The sequence below is a fragment of the Perca flavescens genome, chromosome 4 (assembly GCF_004354835.1).
Source record: "Perca flavescens isolate YP-PL-M2 chromosome 4, PFLA_1.0, whole genome shotgun sequence".
Taxonomy (NCBI): domain Eukaryota; kingdom Metazoa; phylum Chordata; class Actinopteri; order Perciformes; family Percidae; genus Perca; species Perca flavescens.
The window spans coordinates 40,109,200-40,121,965 of NC_041334.1; the positions used below are offsets into that span (position 1 = coordinate 40,109,200).

Below are 12,766 nucleotides of genomic sequence, written 5' to 3' on the forward strand. Positions count from 1 at the left end.
GTTTCTTTCACCACGTTCCATCCATCGCCGTCTAGACCTGATAAAAGCCCCCCGTGCTAAATATTGGTACACATTTTCCAGCTCAGATTGTAATTCGGTTAACTTATTGATATCTGTTTGAGACATATTGTCTTTTTCATAAATAGTAATGATATTGTTAAGTAATCTGTCTTGTTCAAATCGTTTCTCTTTTGCTAATTCTTTACCCCTTTTAATTGCCATATTCCAAATTTGAAATTTTGCATATTCCCAGTGTTGACCATACATTTCTTCTTCTTGAACTTTCCTCCAATTTTCATTAATAATTTCCTTTGCTTTTTCTTTAAAGATTTCATCACATAAAAGTGTGTTATTCAATTTCCAGAAATTTGGATTGCATCTAATTAACTGGTTCTTTGTATGCAAGGTTAAAAATATAATTTTGTGATCAGTGAAAATGGAAGGTTGTATCTTGACTTCTTTTACTTTATCTATGAGTTCATTTGATATAAACCAAAAATTAATCCTGGATCTAATTGATAGGTCTTTGTTATTCCAAGTGAACTGGATTTGATCTGGATTATTTACTCTCCAGATGTCACAGAAATTAAGATGTAAGCATAGGTTATTAAATTCTCCATAAGTGCCTTTTGAAGATCTTTGAGGATGACAATCTTTTGTGGGATTGCTAATACTATTCCAATCCCCACCCAACAGTAATTTAGCATTTATGAAGGTATTCAGTAAAGTATAGATTTCATTTTCAAATTCCTCAAATAAAATTGTGTTTCGTAGGCTGTTATTATATCCATATATGTTACCCAGAATGAAAATATCATCCATAAATTCACAAACTAAAATAATCCACCTTCCAGAATCATGAGCAACTGTTTTAAGTATTTTTCCCTGAAAGGATCCTTTCAGAATAGCTACACCAGCGGAGTTATTATTACCATAAGCCATCCATATGTTATCTCCCCATTGACTTTTCCAAAAATTGAAATCTGAAACTAAGGCATTTGTTTCTTGAAGAAATAAAAATCAGCCTTGAGACTCTTACAAAAATAAAAAAATAGCCTTCCTCTTTACCTGTTCTCGTATACCCCTTACATGAAGTGAACAAAGGGACAAAGACAGGTTGAACAATAGAAACAAACAAGTAAAGCTAGTGTTAAATGAACAGTGTACTAAATGCTTTTCTTCACCTTTTGAAATATTAATAAATTACAACAAACAGGCAGAAGATTAGATACATCTGACCCCTGAGACTGTGTTTTTCTAACATTGAGGAAAATGTTTTGGGATGAAAGTGCCTTAAAACTGGAAACTCAATATTTAATTTACTTCAGAACACTATTTATTTTATTTTGGAGTAGATCTAAACTTTAGAACTAAGCTTTTGACAAAGCATAAATGTAACTTTTCATATTTATTTCCAGCCCAGTTGTGTGGAGTTTATTTTCCATCAACTATTACACTCTGATTTCTTTACCATCAACGAAGGCTCTGGCTCCGACAAAGAAGGCTTTTTTCCCCCTGCTTGCGTGCCTCTTCAATCCGTGGCCCAAGTTTGTTGTGTGCTTGCTTGTCTTTTGTGGTCAAATCTTCTCCAAATTTCAGCTTCTGTATCTTGAGGAACTCCGACTCCTTTGCACATTTCCACAGCATTTCTTTCGTCGACCGGGATGTAAATCTTGTTATCACTGGCCTAGGTTTACCACCATTTCTCCTTCCAATTCTGTGGCTCACGTCAACGTGGAAGCGTAGATCTTCTCCGGCGTTTGGTAGGATTGTGCTACAGATGTCCACGACCCTCCGCTTCACATCCTCCCCCTCTTGCTCTGGTAGGCCATATAAACGCAGGTTCCATCTCGTTCATCTTATCTTCCATTTCTGTTATTCTCCTTTGATGCTCATCACTGACTTGTTTGACCATGTAATGTCTTTTTTCGCGTCACGTACTTCTTGGAAAAGAAATTCTGAAGTTTTCAGTATTCTTCTTAATCAGTATTGCGAGACAGTCGGCATTTTCTTTAATTTTTTCGGCCACAAGCCTTACAATATTATCTTGCATCTCAGAGAGAGTGGGCTCCGTTTTCCCATTTTTTTGTAGCAGGTGTACTTGGCGCTGAGTCTGGGAGTGGAGTTACTTTGGGGTCAGTGTTAGTAGGCTATACGAGTTCGTATCTCCAGCTTTCACAACTTCCATGATGTCCTCGGTCGAGTTTTTGTTCGAGGAGAATGTGAACAACTTGTTCTTTTTACCTTGGTCTCTTGTTCTTTTATCCGCCAAATGTTTCCTTTCGAATCTAGATGCTTTATTTGACCAAATGAACAAAGAGATTATTGAATTTACCTCTTTTAAAAAAGTTTTAGGAGGCATTATAGGAATAGTTTGAAATTTAAATAAGAATTTCGGTAGCCACATCATCTTAAAGAGAATTACTCTTCCTATTAAATTAATCTTCAAGTCTTGCCACTGCCTAACATCCTTCGTAAAATCTTTCACAAGTGGAAGAAAGTTATCCTTACACAACTGGGTCTTATCATGGCTAATATAAGTTCCAAGGTATTTTATATTTTTTTTCTATATTCGAAATTGTTGATTGTTGAAATTGAGATTCTCCAAGTCCTTTTTGCAAGAGTCTATTGCCCAGAGCTCCTTTTTGGCAATATTCATTTTGTAACCTGAGATCCTTGAAAAGATTGTAATAATTTCCATAACACGTGGAACTGATGTGACCGCATTACTTAAGTAAAGTAATAAATCATCTGCGAATAGGCTCAATTTAAACAGTTTTTTTTCCAATCTCGATACCTCCTATCTCTTTTGTCTCTCTAATTTTTCGAGCCAAGGGTTCAATTGCTAATGCAAACAATGATGGTGAGAGAGGGCATCATTGGGCAGTTTCTCTAGTTAATAAAAAAGGTTTTGATTGGCGCTGAGTCTGGGAGTGGAGTTCTTTTTACCTTGGTCTCTTGTTCTTTTATCCGCCATCGCTGAGCTCTTTATAGTGTTAGTCTTTGTTGTTGTCAGTTATCTTGTTCGTCTTCGTTGTTGCGAGTTGTCCGAGTTAGCTAGCTAGCGTGACTCACGTTTACTTGTTCGTTGTCGTTGTCAGTTGTCGGAGTTAACTAGCTAGACTCCCGTTAGCTAGTCCCAGTTGTTGGTTTTTGCAGCAAATGTAAAACATAGACGTTCAGAAAATGGTCAATGAGAGTCACAAGCCTGTTATTCCGAGGTGGGATGATCGCAGGGTCATCACTGGGTGGTAGATAAGACTCACTGACATCACAATACTGCACTAAATACACCTTGCACAACAGCTTGGGATCAATAAAAAATCTATCTATCTATCTATCTATCTATCTATCTATCTATCTATCTATCTATCTATCTATCTATCTATCTATCTATCTGTATCTATCTATCTACAGTGGGGGAAATAAGTATTTGACCCCTTGCTGATTTTGCAGGTTTGCCCACTTACAAAGAATGCAAAAATCTACAATTGTAATCATATGTACATTCTAACAGGGAAAGACAGAATCCCAAAGAAAATTCCAGAAAATCACATCATATGAATTTATTAAAGTTGATAACCATCTGATGAGGAAAAACAAGTATTTGACCCCCTGGACAAACAGCAAGTATTCTGGCTCCTACAAGCCAGTTAGTCTTTCTTTAAGACACAGCCCCAATCCGAACCAATTATCTACATCAAATACACCTGCCTCACCTCGATACCTGTATGAAAGACACCTGTCAACACCCAAACAACCAGCATCCAACATCACCACCATGGGCAAGACCAAAGAGCTTTCTCACGGACATCAGGGACAAGATTGTTGATCTGCACAAGGCTGGGATGGGCTACAAGAGAATCGGAAAGCAACTTGAGAGAAAAGATCAACTGTCGGTGCAGTTATCAGGAAATGGAAGAAGCACCACACCACCGCCAACCTCCCTCGGTCTGGGCCTCCACACAAGATCTTGCCTCGTGGGGTGTCCCTGATCATGCTGACGGTGAGGAATCATCCCAAAACCACAAGGGGAACTGATGAATCAACTGAAGGCAGCTGGGACCACAATTACAAAAGAAACGGTTGGTAACACACTACGCCGTCATGGATTGAAATCCTGCAGCGCACGCAAGGTCCCCCTGCTCAAGAAGAAACATGTACAGGCCCGCATGAAGTTCGCCATTCACCACCTGGACGACTCAGAAGAGGCCTGGAAGAAGGTGATGTGGTCAGATGAGACCAAAATAGAACTTTTGGCCTCAACTCAACTCGTCGTGTTTGGAGGGCAAAGAACACTGAGTACAACCCAAAGAACACCATCCCCACCGTCAAGCATGGTGGTGGCAACATCATGCTTTGGGGGTGCTTTTCAGCCAAGGGGACGGGACAACTCCATCGTATTGAGGGGAGGATGGACGGGGCCATGTATCGTGGAATTCTGGACCGACATCTCCTTCCCTCAGTGAGAGAGCTGAAGATGGGTCGAGGATGGGTGTTTCAGCACGACAACGACCCTAAGCACACCGCCAAAGCAACAAAAGAGTGGCTGAAGAAGAAGCACATCAAGGTTCTGGAGTGGCCTAGCCAGTCTCCAGACCTGAATCGATTTAAAATCTTTGGAGGGAGCTTAAAATTCGAGTTGCCAGGCGACAACCTCGGAACCTGAATGATTTGGAGGCTGTCTGCAGGGAGGGTGGGCCAACATCCCTGCCGAAATGTGCACAAACCTTGTCACCAACTATAAAAACCGTTTGACATCTGTGCTGGCCAATAATGGCTTTTCTACAAAATATTAACATGCTGTTTGTCCAGGGGGTCAAATACTTGTTTTTCCTCATCAGATGGTTATCAATTTTAATAAATTCATATGATGTGATTTTCTGGAATTTTCTTTGGGATTCTGTCTTTCACTGTTAGAATGTACATATGATTAAAATTGTAGATTTTTGCATTCTTTGTAAGTGGGCAAAACTGCAAAATCATCAAGGGGTCAAATACTTATTTCCCCCACTGTATCTATCTATCTATCGCGACTGGTGTAATTCCCACTATGTCCGCTGGGTGGCAGTGATACATGTCGAGTAGGTTCAAGCAACCATCATTTATTGAAGAAGAAGACGACGCTCAGCTGAGCTGTACTTCAGGGAAGATCTGTTCCAACTTTTGGATATAAAACAACCCGACACGTAGTTTAAAGCAGCGGTTTTATTTCTGAAGCCCGTGTGTTGTATTAGTTTTTAATCAGACCGCTGGAGGGTGAATTAAAGTCGCCATTTAGCCAGTTAGCCTTCTGGCTAACTGGTGTAGCTAGCTGTCATAGGCCAGTTCCATATGGGACAGTTCCACGTGACTCAGGAAGGACCGTTGATTTAATGTTATTGTAGTTAGCCATATGGTAGTTAGCAGTAGCTAGTAGTAGCTATAGACGGTCTGTGGTTTAGCCCTGCTGCCGGGGACCACATGTTTAACCTCCTCTCACTGCTGCCCCGCCGTCTGCTCGTCTCCTCATCCGGGACCCTTCTCGTCTCCTGCCGGTCCCTCTGCAGGATGGAGCCCGCCGTGGTGAGGTGCCTCCCCGGGGAGCCCAAACTCACCATCTCCTTCTGTCTGCACGGCAGCCACAAGCACATGCTGCGGGACCAGGACGAGACGCTGGGCAAGGTCCTAGCCCGGATCTCCAACGGCATCGCCAAGGGCCAAGGCAAGGCCAAGAAGTCCAAGAAGAACCAGAACCAGAACCAGGTAGGGATGGCTGACGCGAAACTGACTAAATAAAGCATCGGAGTGTTTCACAAGTGTTTTGACAGGTGGCGTGGTCCGCCGAATCAGCGTTTGATTGACAGGGTCGGGAACAGACCACACAATCTCTTGGGGTTTTGTGAGAGGAGTTTGATTTTGAGATAGCGGATTTTTGGTGATATAGTTATTTATAGACAGTTATAGTGCGATTTGTTTAGTTATATTTAGGCTTACATTTAAATCTACACATTGACAGATAGGCTAGAGCAGGGGTCTCAAACTCAATTTACCTGGGGGCCGCTGGAGGCAGAGTCTGGGTGAGGCTGGGCCGCATCAGGTTTTCCACGAGAGAAGCTTTGTTAAAAAAATTCCAATCTTCTCAAATCTATTTATTTTTATTATTTATATTCTTTTATCCCGCCGCGTACGCATCACTTTGTCAGAGAGAGAGAGACCTCATATGAACTCTCTAAGTGCCATTGACGTGTGTATCAAAATAAACCGTTAAATGGCACTTTCTGGAGAGTTTTGTGCTAAGAAATGGAGAAATTGAGTCTTACATGATTTGTGCAAAACTTCAAGGTTGAGAGCCTATCCTACTCTGCATTGTTGTAGTATCAACAGGTATTAGGGCATTTGCATTACTGTTAATTAGTCATCACTTGATTATACATTGTATTACCTTGTTATGATATAAAATGTGACCCATACAATGTGCCAAACATAATGTGCCACATGAAGAGACAGTGCAGCATTTTTTTTTTTTTATTAATTTCTGTGGGTCACCATAATCCGGTTCCAGGAAATACATCAAACAAGGCGAAACAGTTAAAAATAAATACAATCAATAAAAGAGAGATTTCAAAATGTCATCAAAACAGTTTCGTCAAAATTTCATTTCTATTTTTTATATAGTATACTTCCCTCAATTCTTACTGATTTTATCGACCTACACACACACACACACACACACACACACACACACACACACACATATACCCACACACACACGTAAAATAAATTAACGGGGTTCTAGAGGGCATCATAAATTTGTCTCCATTGGCTATCAAATTGTTTCTTTTTATTTTTGTCCTCTGACATTGATCTTTCAATACTCAGATAATACTTAATTAGAGCCTTCCAATTCTCTATTGAAGGTGCTTCCTTATTTTTCTAGTTTTTAGCTTTAGGAGAAGACATTCTATCTGTTAGTCCCACCGACGGAGACACTTTGGCGTTATGTAGTTGACCCGTGGTGGTGAATTGTCTGCAGTTCTGTGCGGGTTGTTGCCGTGTTCTGATTGTTCTCATCTCAGCTCCGCCGAGACAAAATAGACATGCCATTTCAAAAAAATTTCATTTATTCATGTATCATCATCATTCAAATATCATGTTTTCAAAAGCATCACTTTCATACATTTTTTTTGTGACATATTTAGGCCTACACTGCAAGTAGGCACAGAGTGCTGAGCCCCGGAGAGCCCCGGCCCAATTTAACCCCTCATTATATATACATTTATATACATATATACGTATAATGTCCCGCTGTGAACGATAAGTGTTGTGTACGCAGCGCGCTGGGACGAATGTCCGCGTGTGCCCAAAAGAAACGAGGCAGCCAGCAGGCACGGGAGAAACCACTCCATGGCAACGCTGCTGTAACTTTCACTCACTGAGGAATGTTTCTCTGCTTGCATCAAGCCCGGCCGATGTCCCGCCCCCGAGAGCCATATACCCCACCGTGATTGGTAGGTTCGTTCAGCTCCGCACACAACACTGTAAATTAGGCCCTACCATACATATATCAAACTCGCGGGCCGCACTAACATTAAACTTTCATATTAAGGCAGGGGCCACAAACTATCGTCCGCGAGTTTGAGACAGTTAGAGTTAGATGGATGGATGGATGGATAGATAGATAGATAGATAGATAGATAGATAGATAGATAGATAGATAAAAATGGAAGCTCCGTTTTCATTTTCATTCAGAGCCACAAATGTCAACATCAGGCCCATCATAATCAACACCAGTAGAAACACGTTTTGATACGTGATACATGATATCCGTGAAACCCAGATGATACACAATGCTACAGCTGATGCCACAGCGGAAAAAATACCTCAACGATGCGTTTTTGCCCAGAACTCATGATCCCTCAACTTACTGGAAAGAGAGAGCAGTAATCTTTCCTCATGTCCTTGCTAAAAGATATCTTTGCATGCCAGCAACAAGTGTCCCTTGTGAGAGGATTGTTTTCAAAGGCTGGAGTAATTATCTGTAAAAAAATTTGGCTAAGTCCTTCCACAGCAGAGAAATTAATATTTTTGAATAAAAATCTATAAAGAAGTGAGACATTGTGGCTTGATTTCTTTTATTAATACTCATTTTTCATGACCAAGATAACATTAGGCACAGTGAGGAGCCTACAAGCCTTACAAGCTTCACATATTAGAAAAATACAATAATACATTTTATTTATTTTTTTTGATGGCTCGTTGTCAAGGTTGTTTCAGACCACTAGGTGTCCTCGTTGAGACGGGTGTCGGATTGTTTCGAAGCCTCGACACAATATGGCACATTTGCTTCAACTGTTTCATTGTTTCACGAAGCCTCGATCTGCCCACCACCAGGGACCGGAGCAGCCGGGTGAAACGCCGGAGCACGTCGTGGTGAAGCTGGTCTACGACGGGCAGGAAGTGGCCGAGACGGAGCTGAACTCGGCGGCGTGGCGGGACGGAGCCGTGCTGCACGTGGGGGGCTGTAAATACGCCGTGCAGAGGAACGCCCCCACTTGGACCACCGCCGAGCTCCCGGTGTCCCTGCTGGCCGGGTTCCCCGTCTGCCCCAATCTGGAGGTGGAGTTTGGGAACCTCCAAGACTGCGAGTTCACGTGGTATAAGGAGAATGCCCCGTACACAAGGTAGTTATAATAAAAAAAAAGGGTATTGTAGAGAATTTACGTGTTTCAGAATCTCTGAAGAAGGAGAGGCTTGGTCCAAATGAAAGGTTAACACAAAGATTTATTAATAAAAATGAAAAGTCAAAATACAGAGAATTACGCTGCAGCGGGCCTTGAAAATAGTTGCTTAACCCTAAAGTTTCCACATTTATTTTCGCCCCGAACCCCTGTCGGCCCCCTGCTTTTATTCCTCCAATCCCAGGGGTGGTTACTTTTCTGCTTCTCGAGTAAGAGCCTTCCTCATAGGCTCTTCGTTGGCATGGTGACAGGTTGGACGCATCTCGTTGGTTTCTTCGCTGTCCAATTAGGAAGGACATGCCCTAAAACTCTGCCCCCTAGGGGTCATTTGCACCTACAGATCAATAGGCTCTATCATGCAGATGTCAAGTATTTACAAGTTTACATGAATTAACATTGTATTGTCCTAACCCAGACTAAAGTACCAGGAGGTTGGAGACTGAAAGAAGCAGAAGGTTATTTCCTGCTGTGTAGGAGAAGGTTTCTCTTTATGTGCTAATAGTTGGTTTTAACTTAATCCATCTGCAAGCGACAGGAAGATAGGGGGAGAGGAAGGGTCTGTCTTTACCTATTGTTTACAGATACAAAGGTGAGTATTGTGATAACCAAATCAGTCTCGACATCAGCAGTTATATACATTCATTCCTATTTTCATAACCCGGTTACAGCATACAATTTATTACTTAAAACATAAAACATACATGGTTATTAATATCAGCACTGTTACAACTTTATTTTACTCAACAGTATGCGTGCAGTTTAGTGTCCCAAATTATTCTCCAAAAATGAGTGTCCCAAAGCTCCTAATCTGCGGGATTAGGACTGGACACCTAACCCATCTTCCATAGGGACTTCGGGACACTGAAAAGGAGGTTTGAGAGGGATGTGTAGGTGGCCGGCTTGAGACCAGTGGAGGTGTCGGTGAGAACAGATCAGTCCGGTCACTTTTAATTCCACAATTTCTTTTATTCCAAATAATATCAAGGTAACAGGTATGTAGAGCTGGGCAATATATGGATATTATATCGATATCGTGATATGAGACTAGATATCGTCTTAGATTTTTGATATCGTAATATCGTGATATGACATAAGTGTCTTTTCCTGGTTCTAAAGGCTGCATTACAGTAAAGTGATGTACTTTCCTGAACTTACCAGACTGTTCTAGCTGTTCTATTATTCACCTTTACCCACTTAATCATTATATCCACATTACTGATGATTATTGAGCTAAAATCTCATTGTGTAAATATTTTGTGAAAGCACAGATAGTTAACACTACAATATCGTTGCGGTATCGAGGTATTTAGTCAAAATATTGTGATGATTTTCTCCATATTGCCCAGCCCTACAGGTATGGGTGTGTGTGGTTTATAGCTGAATAAAGCACACCGTACAGGAGTAATCTAATAAAGTCCGTGGCTGATTGAGGCTAATTAGTTGAAGGTGTGCTGAATGACATGGGGAACTGTGTGGCAAGGAAAAGGGGCGTGGCAACTACTCTGCAGCTGCATGGCTGAGCTGAAAACTTCCGAACAGACACTACACTGCACATATACCATAAAAATGTAGGAGTTATTAGCCAAGTTTCCATCCACTTGTCAATCAAATTATCTGAAGTGTGCAGTACAACTAAAACTCATGCAAATAAAGCTGAGTGTGAAAGTGTGTTTCCATCCAACAGCTTTAAAGCGAATAAAAACCTGTTGTGTAATGATGTCACATGCTGTTTTGCGGTCAGATTGGTATATTGAATTGATTTGAGACATTTTAAGGTGTTTCCGCTCATTTTTGCACTGAATCGCACAACATTCACGCAAACTTTTGCGAACAAAGTTTTGCTAGACAGAATGGATCGCGCCATCTACCAACAAATGATCAATATTGCACCAGTTTTAATGGTGTTTATGTACCAGCTGATAGCCACATATCAAGTTGTAATAGTGCTGATGTACCAGCTGATAGTGACATATTGAGCTATAATAAGAAAACAACGACGCTATCAACACATTGCTGTGATGCAGATGCACATTTATTACATTTTTGCTATCTAAAATAGCCGTTATATTTTGCTCGTGAATTAAAATCAAAAAGTCTCTCGTCTCCTCGTTCGTCCCCTTCCATCTGTCTTTGTTGACGCCCGTCATGTGTGCAAACAGAGCGGAAATACTGGGAGGAAATGAACTAAAAACTTTTTTAGGAGGAAGGAGAGATGAGGGGAGGGAGGAGAGGTGGAGGAGAGGGAGAGAAGTAGAAGGAAGGCTCTACCAGACGAGCAGACTTGGTGGTGTTGTGTGTCAGAGCTTCCCACCACCACCTAGCTGTCTGGTGTGATACTACATCACATTACACACACTTCAGTCACAGTATGCACGCAGATTTCCCCCAAAACTTTCGTCTGAACGCAGAATAAAAAGTGATAACGCAACGCCACTTTTGTGATATGTCCCTTTTGTTTTACGTAGGGCTGTGCAATTAATCGAAATGTAATTGCCATTTAAATGAATGAAAAAATGAAGTTTAAACAGGACAAGTATTAAGGCAAATTCCACAGATGCATGTTGTTGTTTTTTTACGTTGATTTATGTTACTTTTTCCACTGTTTTTGAAGTTCAATAATTGCAACATCTTTCCAGAAGTCAACGAGTAATCGTGTTAAATTATCGTTATTTCCATATTGACTGAAATAATCGTGATTATATTTTTTTCCATAATCGAGCAGCACTAGCCTTTTGCGTTTCCTCTTCAGATCGTTTCCGTCTAAACGTAGTCTAGAGCAGGGGTTCTTAACCTTTTTGACCTTGAGGCCCAATTTTTATAGTACCAAGTGGCCCGGGGCCCGTTAAATATTAACTGTATAGGTTTAATTGACTTCACTCTCGGTTTGATTTGTATTCAATAATAAACCAAATCCACTTACTGTTTAACAGGCAAAAATCTTGTCAAATAAAATGACAAGGTTTTTGCACCAAATGCTTGCTTTTGGGAAATTGTTGTGTCTCTGTAAATTACAGAGTGTGGTCTAGACAAAACCGTATTTAATGAAGTCAAGATTGTATTTCCGCAAAAACTGTCTTTTGGGTGGAGGTGTCGGTAGGACGTTTGTCTTCATTTTTTCTTTTTAAAACTTCTCCATTTTTGCTGCGAAGTAGACGGTCTTCTTCTCTGTGTATTGGCGCTTTTTAAACAACTGAGTGATGCATTACCGCCACCACATGGTCAAAAGCTGCACGCAGTCCCGTGGCCCACAGGTGCAAAACTGAACGTTTTTTGCAGCCCTCTAGGGGGCGCTGGCGGCCCAAGTTTGGTCCATGGCCCTATGGTTAAAGCACCCATATTCTGCTCATTTTCAGGTTCATAACTGTATTTTAAGGTTGTACCAGAATAGGTTTACATGGTTTAATTATCAAAAAACACCATATTTTAGTTGTACTACACAGCTCTCTCTCACTGCTGCAGATCCTCTTTTCACCTGGTCTCTGTTTTAGCTACAGAGTGAGACCTCTTTTCATCTTCTTCTTCTGTACTATCTTTGATTGCATTCGCACATGCTCAGTAGCTCAGATGTAGAGCATGTCAGCTAGCTACATAGACAGTAAAAGAGGCTGTTTCTCCAACTTTGGTCAGTTCCAAGGCAGGATCAGCTGGGAGACTTCTTCTAAACCAGGGGGCACATGGAAGTAGTTCTTTTGGAGATTATGGTGAACTTGTGTGTGCTGTAGCAGTGCTTTGCTATTGAGAACGAGGTAGCATGCTAGCGTTAGCATGCTAACGCTAACGCTACGAGCTAATGGTTGTGGTTAACCAGCTCATTTCGGACTGTGACACAGTCCGAGCCGATTTTGACCAGCTCACCAGGAGACTGAAGGCAGGACACATTCAGAAACCAGATCTCACTCACAACACCGTGGAGGGATTTATTTCAAAGTGTGTATGTGTGTGGAAGCGCCAGAGACACAAAATAACACCCCAAATCACCAGAAAAAGTGATTTTTTTTCATCATAATATGGGCACTTTAAGAATCACTGGCCTAAAGCTTCTGCAC

General features: G+C 41.2%; 1 protein-coding gene across 2 annotated transcripts in view; it reads left to right on the plus strand.

Moving 5' to 3' along the window:
• The first annotated feature begins 5,061 nt into the window (after positions 1 to 5,061).
• pde12 (phosphodiesterase 12) overlaps positions 5,062 to 12,766 on the plus strand; it is a 24,870-nt gene continuing 17,165 nt past the window's right edge. For both annotated transcript variants that reach the window (XM_028576995.1, XM_028576996.1), the window contains exons 1-2: positions 5,062 to 5,745; positions 8,374 to 8,663. In XM_028576995.1, coding sequence (XP_028432796.1) covers positions 5,464 to 5,745; positions 8,374 to 8,663 — 572 coding nt within the window. In that variant the 5' untranslated portion in view covers positions 5,062 to 5,463. The remainder of the gene's footprint in view (positions 5,746 to 8,373; positions 8,664 to 12,766) is intronic.